The 19308-nt window shown below is 48.8% G+C and overlaps 1 protein-coding gene across 1 annotated transcript; it reads right to left on the reverse strand.

Annotated features, from left to right (window-relative positions):
• Window positions 1019-19162, reverse strand: COTL1 (coactosin like F-actin binding protein 1). The gene is made up of 4 exons (XM_021408996.1): window positions 18947-19162; window positions 18678-18760; window positions 9992-10149; window positions 1019-2398 (listed from the first exon to the last, which is right to left on the reverse strand). Exons 1-4 carry the CDS (start codon window positions 19021-19023, stop codon window positions 2288-2290), a joined length of 429 nt encoding a protein of 142 aa, XP_021264671.1. The 5' UTR covers window positions 19024-19162; the 3' UTR covers window positions 1019-2287.

A 19308-nucleotide genomic window follows, 5' to 3' on the forward strand; every position in this document is an offset into this window, starting at 1 on the left:
GTTACGAGTGTCACTCATTAGGCTTGTTTTTCCATAAGGGTTTGTCCTGATATCCTCTCACAAGTGAGTAGTTCCTTGTCTTCCTCATTTTTCTCTGAGGTATCTAAAGTTCCTTATGCAATTGCTGAGCTAGCACTGCGAGCTCGATCTTCCAGTGCTCGCAATGGGACCGCGTGCGGCAGAACATCCCAGAGGCAATCCAAAGAGCAATGTGGGATCTGCAAACTTGCCCGACTAAGGTCAATGGGATGGTTATCACCTAGGAGTGCTGTGAACACCCACTGCAAAGCGGCGAGAAAACACGAGGCAGAGGCAACCTGAGTGCCTCCCCTCCCAGCCCTGCCAGCATTGGGCAGTCAGCCCCGGGCATGGGGTTGGATGGCCCCAAGAGAGAAAACAGATCTTTAGATAATCTGTAGAAAGCCTCAGATGTACCCCACAATCTGTCACGTAAAAGTTTATTTTGGTCACTGAAGCAGTGAAGCAAAGCCTCAGAGTGTCTCAGGCTCTCTGCAAAGCTCTTCCCCTTTCGTTATGCTTCTCTTTGCTGTCAGCCCTGTTAAAATAGCCATTATTTCCCTCCTTTCAGGGCAAAGCTCAGTGAGGTTGGTCCCAGAATGGTAATGCCCCACGTAAGCCTGTGCAGGAAACTTCCCAACTTCACTCCAAAAGCATCATTCTTGCTCCCGAGTCTGCTCCCGACCTCTCTGTGATTATTTTACATGGGTGTGAAATTCTAATTGACCTAATTGCAATCCCCACTTGGAGTTTTGGTGCTGGAAACGTAGCCACAGAGCTGCTGAACAAAAGTATGTCAGCACTGCTGTGGTCACCTCTTTGCTTTCAGAGCAGGCAAGGCCTGCAGGCACCAGGATCGTTTTACATTTAAGCCAGTGTTTAATTCTCCCAATAGCACCGAGATTGCGAGAGCTCAGAGCCTTACACTGAGGATTAAGAGAGCTCCTAAATATAGGGTTGTTGTTGCAGGGAAGGCAGAAGAACAACAGAGTGGCTGAGAACTGTTCTTGAAAAACATTTATTTCCGTAATGGGTTTATAGCGCTGACTTCCAAGCCTCAGTACAACAGTTTTCCCCTACACATAATTCTGGGGACAATTACCTTGGATGGAATAAAAGAAAGCAAGCCATACAGAGAAGCCCCCAAACCAACAGTTTGGTACCAAACAAACTGTGCTCAGGTCACCTCTGAGCCTGCGCTGTTGGGTGTTTCAGCCCCGCTGGGACAGAGCTCCCTGCTCCATCCCTCGGTCCCAGTGCAGGGGGTCAGTGCCTGCGGCCCCACATCGCTGAGGCTGTTGGGGTGAGCTGCAAAGATGGGCTCACGGGCAGAGAAGGCTGCGAGGATTCAGCGGCTGCGATTTGTGCAGACGTTAAAAAGGAAATCTACGCCTTTCAGTTTCACCTCCTGAGCCCCAGCGTTTGGAAAGTCAAATACAAACCCAGAGACCAAAGTACACAAAATAGTGAACAAATGTCCAGACATTTCTAAGCCCCCCCCCCAGTTTACTGTGCCATGAGACCTCCAAAAAAGAACAAAACCCCCACATTCGGATCGCGTTGGATCTTATTTTTAAGAGGGAGGGGTAGAGATGTAGTACGTAGCATAGCAACTGTCAAGCAATGTTTAAGGCAAATTTATTCCCATTTATTAAGAGATGAAGGTTTGCTGTTTGTTCGCTTTGTTTTTTTAAGCTGCTAGATCACTTCTGAGCTGGACGTTGAAGCTTAGACAATTTAATCAAAGTTGGAGTGCGCTCAACTCGTGTTGACCTGAGCCCAGATCAGACAAAACATTACTCCCAAAAATATCAGTGAGAACAAATTAGAAAAAAAAAAGAATCGATGATCACAACTCCCCCAGAACTTTCTCGCCTCAGACACCAGGTTGAGCCCAACTAAATAAAACATACACACACGCATGCAGACGAAGAAGGACACGATGGCAAGCTGCTACGAACACAGTGCTGAATACGGACCAAAGCAGAGCGAAACCTAAATTCCACAGATGCGAGAACATGGAAAGAGTTATGAGTTTTAAAAAAAAAAAAGAAAAAAAAATGGGAGGGGAAAAAAACAGAACCCCAGAGAGGAATGTTTGATGAGATGGAATGGAAAATAGAAGTCCGCTGTATTCAGAGAAAGGGAGCTCTGAGGTGCGCACACAGAAAGCTGGGGGCTCAGCTGCCTCATCTCTCAGCTGGGTTAGTTTGCTGTGCCTTCCCCCTCCCTTCGAGATCCGGGTGTTGGTGCCAGGAGGTTCCTGTGGTTACTCAGTCTGTGCATCGTAATTAGCCCCCCCGGCCTTCTTCAGCTCGTTCTTGATGTAGTCCTCATCCAGCTCTTTGTGGTCGCTGATCACAAATTCTTTGGCAAAGTTCTGCAAGAGGTAAAGAAGAAGCCTGTTAAACTGAGGACACTTGTCCAAGAGCTTGTATGAAGATGCCCCATCCCTGCAGGTGTTGGAGGCCAGGCTGCGTGGGCACTGGGCACCCTGAGCTGGTGGGGGGCAATCAGCCAGCAGCAGGGGCCTGGAGCTCAATGACCTTTAAGATCCCTTCCAACCTAAGCCATTCTATGATTTTATGACTTATCCTTGAACAATTTCATGTGTCTGCTTCTACAGGCACTGGCTGCAAGAGCTAATCCTGCCCTGTGCAGCAGCTCGTCCTAGCGAGAAGAGCAGAGCAAGGTTGGGTCAAGTTCCCTAAGTAGTGTGGAAACTAAGAAGCTGAAAGCTGCCACAAACGTTCAGCACGGTCTTGGGTGCCCCAGTGCTTTTTGGGAGCCCTTCTCCTAAAAAAAAAGCCAGCCCTACAGCACACAGCATTGCCATACCCCCCGATGGAGGGAGGACGCATTGATTAAAGGCAGAGCAGCATGCAGATGGTACCAGGAGCACATAAGTCTACTTCGGTAGATTTACTGACCTCTCCTTTGAACTATCTAATTCACATCATGGCCAAAACCAAGATACTGTCCTAGAAAGGCTTTGTTAATAGGCTCCAGAGTGCTCTGTGGTCTAATGATCCCAAGTGACCTTTAAGGACACGCTCTGTTAATGCACCATGTACTGCAAGGCAGCTTCCTGGCTGCTTGAAGGCTCTTGCCAACACATGAGCCAGGCAAGCCCTAGGCAGCACGCTGCTCTGTGAGGTTGGGAACAGAGAAAACCTTTTCTCAAAATGGATCTCTGTGACCAGGACTGCACAGTGCCTATAGCAGAGGGGGCTTCTAATTGGTTTCAGACTCTCAGCCATGAGAGAGCTCTTTTTTTGGCAGCGTCTCGAGGGTCTCGAGCTTTGGGATTGCAGCTGGGTAAAGGAGGGGGTGGAGAAGGATGCAGCTTGAAAGAGCCCCAGCACCTCTTTCATGCAGTGGAAAAATGGAAGGGAGAACAGAACAGCTTCCTCCCCCTGCTAGACCCCATGCTGCACTGATCCTGTTTCACACCGTAGGAAATCCTCGCTGCTCAAGGGTTGCTTAGGGAAAAAAAAAAAAGGCTTAGAGCGGCTAGGAGGAGCCTTGTCTGCTCTGCTTCAGCCTGTGTTTGGCTTTTCTGGTGTGAGGACGGACAGATGTTACAGGCACTCATCCATGTCTTAGCAGAGTTTGGGGAAAATGGGAAATAAATTGTTTATTTAGGAAAAAAAAAATAATGTATTGGGGCTACGTGACTTCAGTGCTAGCTTGATTTCAGTGACTGTTGAGTCAGGCCCATAACATTTCTGAGAAGGGTTCCATGAAAAACGTATTTTATAAAGCAGGGAGGGTTTCCTTCAATGCCCAATCTGCAGAATTAGGTTGTATCTGAAATTAAGCTGCAAGTCTGCTCATGTATGACCAGAGGGGAACTATGTTATAGGCACCACCAGCAATTATCATTACTCAAACACTGGACACTTCTCAACTGGACACTTACCCAGATGATTCCTGGGCGGTGCCCTGTGGGCGTCAGCCACTATTTCATGTCAGTGCCACTGGGACACCTCTCCAGGTTGGAACAGTTTCCCCCCAGCAGCTGGCCAGCTGGGTTGTGTTCCCAGCCCACTCTTCAATATCCTCTTAGCTGACGGGGCCACCTCTTGTGCCAGATTTGTGCCCTCACAGAGCAATCTGGGTCACTGCTATAAATAACACAAGTTTATTCCTTTCTGTTGGCAGGTGCTGTAGGGGCTCCGTTGGTTCTTCGCACCGGCTCTCCCCACCATGATGTCCTATCAAGCTTGGCCCAAAGGGAGAAGGTGCTTGGGGTGAGTTTACTGCCTAGCACTCCTGATTTCGGGATCATGCTTGGCCTTTCTCCAGCCACAGCCTCTCTCACTGCTCTGAACTGTCTGAGCCCTCTGGGGCTGAGCTTTGTACTGATTTGTTCAGGGCACGAATCATAAGATGAAGGGAGGCATATAGGTGTTCTAAGGCTGCTGAAAGCATCTGGTGACTCCTGCACCATCAGGGCAAGATGACTGTGGCTCTCAGATTGGAGACCAAATACTTAGGGTCAACAGCAGCACTTTCCAGCCAAGAGCCATCTTATCCAGAGTCCACTCTTTTTTTTTTTTTTGGTCCCTGCTGAAAATGCCAGAATAAGAAACAACTCCCAGCTGATTTAATTGAGTCTGATGCTAGCTGAACCAGGCAATGGTCCCTATTCGTCGTGACTGCCATCCGCAGTTATAAATAACTGATTGCAGCAAACTGGCTCCGACAAAGCACAAGAAAAGATCGGAGCTTTGAGTAGCTAGCAGCAGTGCCAGCATTGACTTCAGTCAGCTTTCTGCTCTGCCACCAGATTTTCCTTATGCCCTTAAGAGCTTCTTTCTCTTCGGGGTGGGGAAGGTCCCCCGTGTCCCTTCCCTCACACATGCCATTATCTAATGCCTCACAAGTGAATTGCAGAATGCTTGTAGCTGCCTAAGGCATGGTGCATAACTCTGATGCTTGAGCCATCGCTTTGCTGACAAGCATCTTCATTTCACCTCCTCCACTTCCTTTTCTCCTCCCCCTACCCCCAAGCTTTTTACAATCACAGCAAGCCCTGCAAGTGAATCCCAGCCTTTGTGTTCACACCAGTCACCAGCAGCCTGCAGATAACTGGAACAATGATGCCATTTATCACTCACACAACATGCCAGTAACCACAGCGCTATGCTTTGCCTCTTAAATCACTGAACGCGACGTAAAAAGTGCGATTTACACATGGCTCTTCAATATACCCACGTAGCACTTGCTTCCCTTTGTGCCTGAGTAGCAGAGGGTTACAGCTCGGCAATCCAGTCTGCTGTGACAACCACATGTGCCACTATGGAGAGAAAGGGCTCTGACCACGCAGGCCAGGTCACAAAAGCAGAGCCTGCATCCCTCCCTGGGAGGTGTGAAATTTGTGCAGCAAGGTCTGTCCAGCTTTTCTCTTCCGGACAGCTTTAAGGAGGAAATCAAAAGGGTGTAGTAGATTTTCTGCCTAATCCAAGCTCTGAATGTTTAGCATATGGGGCTATAAAATTTCCCTGAGCTGGCCAAGGGAAAATCTGCCTGGTGCAGATACTGTACCAAAAAGGTCTGCGGAGGCCCTTATAAATCCCAGCATGGGTAGGCCTGCAGCCAGGAGGAAAATGCTTGTATCGTCTATAGACACGGGTTCTTAGCAGTGAGGGATGGTGGCCAGGTAGTCAAGCAGCTTCCTGCTGTTTTTATTTACATTGGGCCTTGCTGTGGCCTCCACTGATGCTCAGAATCCTCAGATCCACTCTGCTCATCACCACTCCCATCCATTGGACTTCTTGTTTTCCATGCAGAAGCAGTACAGATATCGTCCATGTTTCTTTTTCAGCATGGTGTGAGTCCTAGACCTGAAGTCATGCAGGAAAAAGGGACATGTGCTATGGCTGCAGCAAAGGTATGTTCTAGCAGGGCTTCCCTGAGTGCAAGGAGAGCTACAAGGTTACATGCACTGCAATACAGCACCACTGCCCTCTGCTCTGGCTGCTCTGGCTACACCCAACCTGGTGCTGCAATCAGCTATCAGAGTCCAAGCCATCAGCAAAACTCCACTCTTCCACTTTAAACCTTGCCAATTTTTACACACATCATTTCCAGCCATTGGGAGAAGCCAGCTATAACCTCTGGCAAACAGATCTCACAGCAATGGAAACTGCATTTCAGCTGATCTGCAAATTCTTCCTACCTGTGCTGCATCCCACTGGGGAAGTCACAGGGCTGTGTTTCAGATGCGGGGTGATGGGAGGCTGCTTAAAGAAGTTACTTAAGTTACTTATAAAGTCACCACCTTCTCTAGACCAGGAATAGGAGTTCTTGTACATCCACATCCATTTGGTATGGTCATTACAGTAAACTAGAAGGGGAAAAACTGCCAAAAAGTACAATTCTGTTTTCCTTCCCAGCAGTACCACATATGAATTTGATTTTCTGTCTGCCTGTAACAAAACTATTAAATCATTTTCTGTTTATGCCACTGTACTAACATGAGAAACTCAGTGCACATACCCGGAGTTAGATATGGTCTATTTGTCCCTAGTGCAAGGACAATAACCCTGTAAGTGGGTCCTACATCACAGGGGAGCAGCATCAGTGCAGTGGGGAGCCCAGGAGGAAAGAGAAAGGTCAGCAACAAAGATCTGACCATGAGTTCCAGAGCAGGAACTCAGCAAAGTTGTTGACATCACTAAAGTTGGGCAAATTCCTCACTGAAAATAATAATGAATAAAATGCCTCGAATATTTGCTCACAGAAATGGAACTGTTTTACTTTGAATATGATTTATGCAAATAACAGAGCATATGATTTTGTGGGGGCAGGAGTGCTGGAGAAAACAAAGAGTCAAAAGTCATGGAAAATAAGGCAAATTGACAAAGGTTGGTCAGCCCCTTTGCTGAAACAGCTTTGCAGAGGGAAAGTCAGTCCCGTCAGGAAGAAGACCTCCACGCTGGCTAGTGAAGGGTTAAAATCTCCTGGTAGGAAGTGCAGTCGTGAAGGGAAGCACATTTGTGGAGAGGAAGCAACAGTCAGAGAAACAAAGTCCTGCTCTCAGTTCTTCAGCCTTTCCATCCCTGCCCTTCCATGGCAGCCCTGCAACCACGGGGCCTGGGCTTGTCCCTACTCAAAGGCAAGCATCGTAATCTCTTCCCTCTGCCTCTCCCCAACGCGAATGAGGCCGTTTATTGGGAGGCCTGGCTCTCCTGTACTTAAACCCACAGCTGCCAGGTTGGAGCGAGCAGGAATTTTTATGGCTGAATTGCACCTCGTGCTAGCAGGCGTTGATAACCACATGGAGCAGCTCACAACAGCCTTGAATTCTGGGCTCAGGCCAACCTGACCGTGTGTCCCAGGTCTTTGGGATAAAGGAGGTCAGAACAACAGCCCTCGAAGCAGAGGGAGTCTCCCATGCTAATGCCGAATGGGCCGTGGCTTCTGCACGTAAAGAAGGCAAAAGGCAGATACATCCTTGCTGCCAGGAACATGAAAGATGAGTTTAAGACCAGCTTTGGATGATCTCCTTTGTAGCCAAGCAGAAAATACGCCCAGAGCCTTTCCATTCAGCTGGTATCTGCTGGCAGCTGCGTGCAGCCTTGGCGTGGCAGCTAGTGGCTCTGTGTACTCAAACGAATGAAGCCCTGTAGCTGAAGTCATCCTGGGCTTACTGTTTTATCAAATAAGTTCCTTAGCTGGAAGTTTTGCTCCCCGTCCTGCCCTTATTCCTAACCTTCTCTCAGCTGAACTGCTTGGACCAAGTCACAGGCTGGATCCAAGAAAATGGCTGTGAAAAGTGCTACTCAGTGTTCCTTCAGTGCAAAATGCATTTTTTTTTCTGCAATTCAAAATAAGTGCAGTAAATGCATGGCCTACTTTCCAACAACATCGAAGAGCCAATAAGGATACTCCCAAATAAGTTAAACCTGATTCTCAGCTAGTACTGACCGGGGGAAATACGGTTATTTGTACCTGGTGAGTACAAATCTGCCCCTATAATTTTATAGTTATTACAGCTAAAAATCAATTATCCTTTCTTCCTGATTTTCTGGCAGCCTCCTCCCATGACCAGCAGCACCGCTTCCCAGCCACCTCCCCACAGCTTTCCCAGCACCTGCTCCCCCTTCCAGGGGAGGAATACAAAAGCAAGAGCAACCCATTTCCCCTCCTTGCTTTATAATATTGCATCCTTTTGTTCACCAGCTCCTAATCTACTCTTCCACAGTTCATATCCCTCAGGTTTTCCTTACGGCAGGTGCTTCTGGGAGCCAGTTAATAACCACCATGTGTGAACACTCTTCATCCTACAGATGCAGCGCTGTGGGTTTTGCTTGCTGGGCGGTATTCAAGCTGACTCCCTTTCCCTTTGAGCGTGTCGGTGGAAGAACCATGTTTGCTGGCTTTCGTTCAGCTTTGAGCAGAGCTCATCAATGCTTCTACAGCGTATCAGAGAATATAGAGCAGGCTCCTGTCACAGCAGTGCTTTGGTTGTGGATAAAAAGCCACCGCTAGCTTTTGCAAATATTACAAGATGGCAAACGCCCTTCAGGTTTCACTTCTCAAACTGGAGCTGTGTTGTTCTGCAGCCCCAGCCAGGCTCTCCCATAGATCACGGAACTGGAAGCTTTCATCTGCTGTACAAAGAAGCCTCCTCGCAAGCAGCCAGGGATGGTTCATGTTGCACTGGATTCTTAACTCACACAAGTGACTAATCAAACATGAAACAAGTGGAATTGCAAATAATAGGTAGCAGACCCAAGGGACAAATCTTAGAATTTGGGAATGCTATTCAGCCCAACAGGAATAAATTGTCTAAACATCTTTTAGAAATCTTGGTCTTAGTGACTCTTGTATGAGTCATTCATTAGCACTCTATAATTTCCTCCCTACTTGCAATAACACAGTTTCAGCTGCTTCACATGAGCAGAGATTTGCTGTCCTGTCTCTCAGGTATCTGTATGGAAGTTTCTTTTCAGATTGAGCCCCTCTGTGTAGTTGTTCTTTTGGAAGAGTTTGTTATATTCTTCACGCTTCTTATCTAAACAGCCTCTGTATCACACAAAACACCAATGAACTGAGGGGGCTTCATTCTCATCCTCCATATGGTCCTCCTGGAAGATTTCTTTACGTCATCAAGAGCAAAATAATATGGGAAATTATTGCAATATTCAGCTTGTTCTCCTGGTGCTGCAAGAATGACCAGTTTATAAGGAATTGAGCAGCTGGCCCTAGGTCTCACTGACAGAGTTACTCTTATTTTAAGTACTTTTTCTGAATACACGTTCTAAACATTAGCATCTCCTCTGCCTTTCCAGCAGTAGCTCTCTGCAGCCTTCTGCCGTTAAGTTCTCTCTGGTAGTTGCTTCCCTTGCTTTGACAGAGCTTGGAAACATTGCTGGGGCAGCCAAATTCAGGCACAGTCCTTTCGAGGTGCACACCAAGCACATTTCTCCTCTTCCCTGATATGCCCACAGCCAAACAGAAGACTATTCAAGCCTAGTTAGCTATTAAAAGCTGTTGGTTAATTGGTATTGTTAGGGACCTCAGTCTCCATTTGATTGTGTCCATGAATTCATTGTGCAGAGACAAAAGACCTCAAGAGAAAAGTTTAAAAATGGACATGGATCTTTCTGTTTAGTTTTACTTGCTTAATTTAATAGTGCCTCGTTCTCTACCATTTGATAGTATAGATAGATTTTCTTATCAAGGAAGGAGATGGGAAACATCCTAATGGTGACACAGGGGGCAGTGCATATTCCCTCCCTGGTAATAATTAAGAGCCTTAAGTTCAAAGGCGCTTCTTTATGCCTGAGTTCTTGAAGGGCAGATGTCAAGTCCTCCTAGTAAGAAGACAGACAATAGGAAACTGTCTTCTTTTTAAATGATTAATCACTAAGATGAAGCATGACCCAACGCTTGCCACTCTCCCACCTCCTGCTGATGCTGGCAGGGCTAAAAGCAATGAGAACTGGTCAAGGAGGGTTACCTGTACTACTTCTTTGACCAGAGTCTTGTCGGTCCCGGTTTTGGCTCTCTGCAGGCCGCTGACATCCTCTCCAATCCAAGTGATGAGGGCAAACTTGACTCGCTTGCTCATGGCATCACCGGTGGTGAATCGGACAAAGCCAAACAATCGAACATCATCTGGAGAGATGAAGCAACAGGAATAAAGTGAGTAAAACCAGAAGCATCACTCACACATGCACACTGTTTTCTGGAGTAAGACTATTGCTCCCAAATTAAAGACTAACTCAGGGCACCGACACTGCACTATGACAGCGTTGTGCTGGACTAACAGGGCAACACAGGGGCTCTATTCACTTGTCCTTTGCTGGCAAAGCAGGGCTGGGAGGAATCTGGTTTTGCCAGCAGGTCCATGCCACACTAGTGCATTGCTAACGAGTTTGGAAATGGCTAACATACAGTCAACAGGCAGTTTGAGAGCACAGAGCTCATCCCAGTGACACATTCAGCCCAGAGCTAACCCAAGTTACACATTCAGCCCGACATTCATCTCCAGGTCACTGGTCAAGAAGAGAAGAAAGTGATTTCCCAGCCTGTCTGTTAGAGGATAGCAGGATTAGGATCGCATTTTATGAAATATACTCAGAAACTGGCCACTGTGCAAATCTGATCCTTCTCCTGTTTTCCCTGCAGCAAAATTTTTGGCTCACTCGGAGTATGAGCTTGCAAGAAGAACGGGAGGGGAGAAGAAGGGGCTAAAGCAAACCTGGAACTGCTTCCCCAGATGTGCTTTTCTACTCTCTCCTAAGCCCTGTAGAGAAAGGCCTTGGATTTAAAAAATGTTCTGATCTTTGCTTTGCAGACAGATTCTGCCATATCAGGCCAGATGAGAGTTATTTAGTCTGGCTCTATGTACAAAAACCTTCTACACCCTTTGTCTGGAGGAGTTTGTACTTTCATTGCATAGCAGCTCATTAACTGAAGCTGCTGGATACCATCCACTCCTATCCCAGCCTCAGTGGCATGCAGGATGCTGACGCCTTACCCAAGACTGTGCAGAGGAGCAGAGCAGATGGACAGTTGTGCAATCGTGGAATATATCTAATCATAGCTACTGCATCTGTTACAGGGCACGCAAGACCTTTCTAATGAAGTGAGATGACTCAAAATAGAAGAACAAACTTGCTGTTTGAGAAGAATCATGCTCATTCTGGTTACACTTGTCATGACCTGTTCAGTGTGTTTTGTAGTCACTCGCTGTCTCGACTACTACCAGGTGAGAGCACGGACTCCAGGTGCAGTGACGTGTGCCAAAATCCCATTCCATGGGTCAGCATGTTCCAGAAAGGGGCAGGACAGCCCCAGGAGCTCCAGGGAATGGGAAGAGGCAGCTCAGAATCACTCATCCCCAGAAAATATGCTGCTAGGAAAACCAAGGAACATTCTCTGAAAGCTGACAGATCTCAGAGCTTCTTAAACACTGTGTTTTGCCAAAGCATCAGTAAAGACAACTTCCATTTAATGAAAGTTGTCAAGTTTTTAAGTTCAAAAGAACCCAAACACCAGTGTTCTCCTGTTTTGTTCTCTCTCTGTTCTTTGCCACTGACAGAGGACTACTGGGGAAAGCTGGAAAATGTACATAGGGGTGTGTGAGCCTGCTGGAGCGTTTCACACGAACTCCTCTAAAGATTTCAGATTTGAAATGAAGAAAAAGAGAGATGTCACTCAGCTGGAGATCTTCTGATGGACAAGAAGAGCCACGTGTGCTGGTAGAACAGGCAAACAGAACTTCCCGCTCAGATGTCCTATTACCAGTAAGTACACGAAACCTACGGTGAGACTCCTGCTCCTGACAGTAAAACCCCTTGCCAAGATTGATTAGAACCATAAATGAACCGACAGCCAGGAAATACCCAAAGTGAAGAGAGGCAGTAAATCCCCAAACGTTACTACTAACAGTTCTCTAGAAAAAAAGACTTTGCTTTCCCAGATCTGACGGGAAAGGAGGCCACGCTTTGCTAAGAATTGTTCTGGGGTTCCTATGGGAACCCAGGGCTGGAAGGCACTTTAATGTCACCAAGTCCTGTCCCCTACAGCTCTGTAACCGTGTCACAGCCCTTCTCGTGGGCTGATCGCTTTCCACCTGGAGTGTGGAGGTTTTTGATCCCTGCTCTTTCTACCAAAGGTCGTTACAGAGCCTGAAGCCTGCTTTGGAATATACTCCTTTATAATAAAGATAATGCAAAAATAGAATGAATGGGAAGAATCCAAAGTTTTCCTGCAGTGCTTTCTCAGTGCAACATAGGAAGGATGTAGCAGAGATTTATCTGTCAGTATGAAGCCAGGGATCACTGGAAGCAGAAGGATTTGCTTCTCAGTGGAGCTTCCCGTCCTGTCTGAAAGCAGCTCCATCAATGGCAGCACCCACAGCCAAACCCAGCAGTTCCATGTGGGCTACCAGATCACCTGGACTCGGTGCTCGGACTCCTACCTCATGGTGATAAGTCCCAGTAAGTTCAACGAGCAATTGCAGGTTAGATGAGGGCTCTGAGTCACTGCCCTGACTGGGGCAGGTTTCCAGTGTGTTCAGTACAGACTTCCAATACACGATGCTTTAGCTTAGTGCATCAGCCTATGACTGCAGCGGCCAAGGAGCAATTCAGCAGATGCAGATGAAGCCAAGAGGGAAAGTGAATCAGAGCCCTTAGCCATCAGCCTGTCTCTTTCCCTCACAGCACAACAAGGACAGACGCGGGTTGTCGTAGCACTGGCTCGGCCTGGTTGTGTGACCCTCCTGATCAAAACCCCTGAGCAGAAGCGGCTGAGTTTCACAATGAGTCTGAAGCTTGTTCCGAGCGATAACGGGATCAAAGCCAGAGTTCTTTTATGCTCCCAGATTTCCTCTTTCACAGTTAATGGGTTCTGCCCTGCCAGATCACCTCGCTGTGCTGGGAGCCATCGGTGCCATCGGTGCCAGCTCTGCTCGGAACCTCAAGGCGTTCATATTCCTCCTCCCCACCCCCTCCTCTTCTCACAAAAAAATGGCATTTTGCTGGATGTGGAGGGAATCCAACAAATCACAAAGACAGCAGGTTTCCTCTGCGAGAGGAAATCCTGCCTAGCTCTACACAACCACCTTCCTCATCGCTCAGCCATGAATTTCAGGGCAGAGAGAAGCAATTACAGGATATTATTAATAGATCTGGGTAGAATGGAAATAGCAGCTTTATTTGAGAAGATCTCACAAGTTACACGCAGCAGAAATTAACCTTAATTCCTACTAATATGACTATTCCCTTAAGTACAGTTGCACAGCAAGGCAAGGGGGCTCTACGAACAATTAGAAGCACAACGAATGCCTTAATGAACTTCAGTTATTGTTTCTCTCCAACCCCCTTACAAGGCAGGATTTCCCAAATACACTCAGCAAACTGCCTTTGGCTGTAAACAAAGCTTGATGCGAAGCTGCAGAGATTTCCTTGATGGCATTCTCCTCTTTTTCATCCTCTCAAACCCTTTGTTTCAGCTCTACTCAGAAAATTCCCCGTCGGGTTAAAATGCACTGAGTCATCAGCCAGAGATATCAAGAAAGAAATCCGCTCTCGCATCGTCACGGTTCTTCGTCCTGCACTCCTGGCTTCACCTGCCCGCTGCATCGGGGTGAAGCAGAGCAGGCAGCCCACAGCAAGAGCTGCTCGTGCGCAGCAGTGAGATACTGACAGTGCACGACAGGCCGTGTGAAGGATTTATTTTGTTTGTTTCGCTTGGGTTCATGGGAGATTAACGTGCCCGTTTTCCACCTCTCTGGCCGCCCTTTCAGCCATGTGGCTAGTGCAGACTGAAACCATCCCCACCTCTCAGCACGTTGGTTTTGTCCCTGTGTCGAAGCCTGTGCATCTCTATTGCAATACTGCCTTGCACCACGCAGGCACGTTCATTGAGCCAAGACAAATGCACCAGGTTTGATCACAGAACCACAGCCGGGGCACCAACCCGTGTCCATTACTTTCACAAGTCTTTGTCCAACACTTTTACAAGTCTTTCCTCCAACCGGAGGTGCCGGTGCAATCTTGGTGATCTCTCCCTCAGATCTTAACTCCTTCATTTTATATACGGGCCAGGGTTTATAGGGCAACTATGGTAAGCCCAAAGGAGCTCACATTTGTACCAGAAGCTAGTTCCATTTCTATTTTCTTCCCAATTCTCTATGTCAACCAGGAACGATTTTACAGGGTATTTATTTCAGCCCGAAGATTTTCAGCTCTTCCTCGTGCTGAATGCACAGTGTGTTTTTGGCCTGATCTTTTCAGACACATGAATAACGATCCCATTTCATGCTGTCATTGCAATTATTTATCTGCACTGGGGCTTTCCAAAGAAAAGGCTCATTATTCCTTTTGTCAGAGATGCATTGAGAAACAAGTGCTCACATGTGGCACGGAGGAAACAGTCTTCCCATCTCTCTACTACTTAATGACAGGATGAAAAAAAAAGGAATTAAAATAAACCGCAGGCAGAGACCATGCAATGCTCTGCTGCTTTGTGGTATGGGAAGTGAACCCAGCTGCCCGTGCTCTCAGGTGTTACTGATGCACCCCAAAGTTGAGGCGGATGTTTCTTCCTGGTGGTTTACGTTGGTATCTCGGTTGTAAGTCATCCCGCTCTTCTCAGCAACAGCAACACCAGCCCAATTGTGAAACTTAAAAAACAACAAAACCCAGGAGCCTTCACATCCTTCCGCACAATAACCTTCAACTCTTCTCTGGGTTTCTGGCTTCAAATCCACCGGCTCAGCGTTTTGTTTCAAAGTGTACTCATGTCCGTGTACCACTGAACACCAAATTAAAGCTACGTCTGGAGCCAAGCCATCTGCAGAGGCAAAAGCTGTAACCGTGAAGTAAAATGGTTCGAAAGCCCTGAATTAAGTCCTTGTTCAGTGCAGAGGTAATCTGTGCTGCTAAACCCAACCAAAACAGTCCTCAGCCAGAAGACACGGGGGGTGTCTACGCTGTGTTTAATGACCCTGACGCAATTAATGCCCTCAACTTATGGTCTCCAGACTCTCTGGGTCAGCCAAAGGCCAGTGCAGTCACGTAGGCTGGTCATTACACGGGACCGCAGGAGGAAGTGCCATCAGCAGCCACCTCTAATCTCCTAATAAGGACTCGACTGTGTCAGTGGTTTAAACCAGCCTGATGGTTTTAGTTCAGAAAAGGCTGGAGAGGTGTTCACACCTCTTGGGCTGCCTTTGGAGGACAGAGAAGACTAAAGCAGTGCCTACAGCCTCACAGCCCAAGTGTCTGTGTCGTCTTGTGGCCTCATACAGACCTTGCCAACAACAGCATGGCAGTGACTGAAAGGCAAAAGTGCAAGGATGAGGCTGTGCCGGCAGCACAGGTGTCACACTAGGACCCTGCACAGAAGGGCACTGAAAATGCTTCCAGTATGAAAATACTTGAAGTATGCAGTACCTTAAAGTTTTCTGCCAGTACTTAGGAAGATACAGCCCCCAGCCCAGGACATGTAGCATGGTTCCCATGTAGAACACATGTCTGAGAACAGAGCAGGACGAGCCCCGTGGCTGATCACCCCCACCTGCACTGCCTCCCGTCAGCAGCAAAACACGGGGCTCTGCAGGGCTGGCTCCTAACGTGGTCTTTTTTCAGCTTCTACTCCCTTTAGAAGAAGCAATTTCAAGCAAATTCTTACTTTTTCCTTTGTCCTCAGCCCTTCTAGTTCCCTGAGGAGGCTTGCAGACTCCGTCATGGGCTGGGCCATGGTCTGCATGAAAAGTGGGAAGAAAAACTACAACTACAGCACTGCTACCAACAAACCCCTCCGGCACCTCCCAGGTTCTGTCACTCACAAGGCAGGACATCCACCATGGGCAAATGTCCTCCAAACCGCTACCAAAGGCCGCCCTGGTCTCAGAGCCACGTGAATTAGCACACTTGGCACCGCTTTGCACGCTGAGCGTTTCCATTCCAGCTCACGTTCTCACCTTCAACCACCAAATTATGCTCAGCTTCTACCAAAGGCAGCTGCAGCACTTTGTGGCTTTGGGGGCGGTGTTCTTCACAAAGCAGGAATTTGAAACGAGGAAGGAAGTTCATTCTGATGTCAGGTTTTTTTCATCCTTTAGTCGTGTTTTCTGAAGCTCTTCGCATCAGTGGCAGCTCTTCTCCCCTCCAGAAATGTAGAAGGAGCTGAGGTAGTACCAGGAGGGAAGAGATGCAGCAATAGGAGAGAATCATATCTGGCAGCTCTTCCCAGCCCTTCCTACTCTTTCTTAGTGACCTTGTTCCTGTAAAAATATTCCAACCAGCTCTTCTTCATAGTAACATTTGGCACCTTTCTTCCAGATGGGAAGGAAAGCAACATAGGCTGGCATGAGCCCTGGTTCTGCCTAGTGGTCCAGACAGAGGGTGGCTGCACAGATGGAGGCACCAGAACCTGCTCTCACCCTCTGCAAGCGCTGCACTTAACTCGTGGGTGGAGGAAGATCCCTGTGGGCTCTCAGCCAGGAGCCTGGGACCTGAGTCTGCCTGCTTCTCCTGGCCTCCAGCGATTGTGCTCCAGGGAAGGTTTGGGAATAACCCCTCGCCTCTGGTCTGCCAAGGAGCAGCCCTGACAGATGCATGAGAAAAGAGCAAAAGGAAGAGGTCCCAGCAGCTGTAAGGGACTGGGCGGCACATCAGAGGCTAATGGGCCACCTCTACCCCATGGATGCCCTTCACCTAACTCTCCCCATACCATGCTTATGCCTAAAACACGTGCAATTTCCTTTTTGCTATAAAAATGCTTCACTACTGGGGCCAGCTTGCCACTTTGTTGATCCAAATCAAAGCTTCCATAAACTCTGTCTATTTTAATACCTTGTTTTATACAGGTTTGTCACATGCAAGCAGTGGCAAGAAAACAAAACTGGCCGTATTCCAAAGTGTAATGTATGCCTCCATTAGTTGTTCTAGGCATCCAACCCAGCCCAGCCAGCGACTGCTCTCTGCCAAAGCCCCTCCTCCTGCTTATCCAAGCGATGGAAGTATTCCCATGCAATGGAAGAGACAATAAGAACCGTTTCTGCAGAGGGTACCACTCCAGACAAAACATTAAAAATCAGTCCAGACCAAATAAAGACACGAGCTCCTGAAAAACAAGGAGGGGAAAATAAATGGGGAAGGTTCCTCTGCAAGCCTCAGATGTCCAGGGACACTGGAGACACTCGGTTATCTTGGCCACAGGAGGAGACAGAGAACACAGCACTGATGCTGGTGCTGTTGACCTTCCAGGAAAACAGCGCTGAGATAACATTGGGCTGAACTTCAGAAGCACTGAGCCCTGGGTTTCCCTGCATGCTGGCAGCTCTTTTTTTTCCCTAATGTTGCACATTAAGAGCTAGGTGGGAAGGAGTTTTTGCCACGTACGTCATCAGCTCTTCTGACATCATCTAAAGGACGATTTCTGCTTTTGAGAATCTTCCCTGCAGAGCTCTCAAGAACAGCTGGAATCAAGTAGCTGTATTAATCCTGGAGAGACCCCGCTACAAACGCCAGAGCAGAGCCAGAACCCTTCCAATCAGCAACTGCAATCCAAAGGCCAAAACATATTTCCTCCTTGGATATTTTTTGACTGACCAAACCCTGCCCTCATGTAAGTCACTGGAAGCCCTCCTCTCCACCCCACTGAATGCAGCCTAGCCCTGGGGCTGGGACGACCCACGGAACAGAGGTGGGCAGTTCCATGGGCGTGAGGCTCTGCCTGCAGCACCACGGGGCTCTGCACACCTGGAGCAGGGAGAGACTGCTCAGCACCCAGCTCCTCTGCAGCACAAACACACAGTGCAAAAACGCAGCCAGACCTAACACTTGCCTGTGGAGTAACTAGAGGAGGGAGGAAGCTTTGTCAGCGGTGGAGCAGCATTAGCTACAAATTCATTACAAATGCTTCATCCCCGTGTTGCTAAATAGCAGCCAAGCCAGGGGAGGCTGTCCCATATCCCCTAGAAGTTCTTTATTTCGAGCGAAATCAAAGCTCGCTTTTGTAACGCGTGTCAAAAGTGAAGACGAGATGAAGTGAAATATTCGCCCGCTTCTTTTCGCTTTTCCCCGGGCTTTGTTTCTCCCGTTGATAACCCACATCCGACGGCTGAACAATCAGCTGCCACGTTTCAACCCGGAGCCGGCTGCTGGCTTGTGCAACGCCACAGCACATTGTCCCCGGCGCATTGTGCGGGGCAGAACCACTGCTCAGATCTCATGTTCGTTAAAAATCCGAGCGAGCCTTCTTGGTGGGGCTACGTTAGCACTAGGAACGCAACCCACAGGGTACATGTATTGCGAAATAAGCCGGGTGACTGCATTGTTAGGCACCAAAACTGAACACGTTTTGCTCTCCCGCAGGAGGTCACGCTTCGCGAACGCAGCGCCGAACAATGGGGCTCTTTGCTCATCAAACCTTTTGTCTCGTTCCTAGCGGAGAAGCAGTGAGAAATTGTGCAAAGGGTGGAAAAAAGCCCGAAGGACCTTAAGGCTGGGGGTGAAACAAAGGAGTGGTTGGACTATGGACTTCAGCGAGCCGCGCTCCGTGGCGGCAGGAAACCCGAGCGCGCAGGACGGGGCACGCAGGGGAAGCAGCACCACTGCCAGTTCCACCAAGTTTTCTCCCGTCTTTTCCCCTGTACGTGCCGAAGCCGTCGGGAGGGAGCTTACCTGTGCACTTCCTCTTAAAGGTTTCATAGTCTACCCCTTGGTCTCCGGGGACGATCGTCGAGCCGTTGTATTTAAACGTCACCCTTTGGGAAGGGGAAAAGAGAAGGGGGATAACGTATTTAAAAGTCAGCCTTCGGGTAAGGCAAAACAGGAGAAGGGGAGGAACGTATTCCAAAAAAAATCACCCCTGGGGAAAGGGGGAAGAGGAGCCGGGAAGTAGAAGAGCATCGGTGCCCGTCCAGGAGATGCCGGCACCGCGGCGCACCTACCAGTTCACCTCGGTGGCATCGTCCCTGACGAGGTTGTACGCCTCCCTGCACGCCTCCTTGTCGATTTTGGTGGCCATGGGGACGTTCGGGGGGAGCGGGCTGGCGGCCGCGGAGCGGCGCGGAGCTGGGGCCCTCCGCGGCTGCTGCAGCCGCACCGCACCGCACCGCGCAGCGCCGAGCCGAGCCGAGCCGAGCCGAGCCGAGCCCGCTGCCGCCACCGGCCCGCCCCCGCCGCGCCGCCGCTGCCAATGGCCCGCGCTGAGCCGGCCCCCTCCCGCCCCTCCTGGGGCCCGGGGGGTGATGCAAGAGCCGGGGGGGGATGCGGGGCTGGGCAGGCGGAGGGCAGGGGGGCTCGGGCCCGC

Source organism: Numida meleagris, chromosome 10, assembly GCF_002078875.1.
Source record: "Numida meleagris isolate 19003 breed g44 Domestic line chromosome 10, NumMel1.0, whole genome shotgun sequence".
Classification (NCBI taxonomy): domain Eukaryota; kingdom Metazoa; phylum Chordata; class Aves; order Galliformes; family Numididae; genus Numida; species Numida meleagris.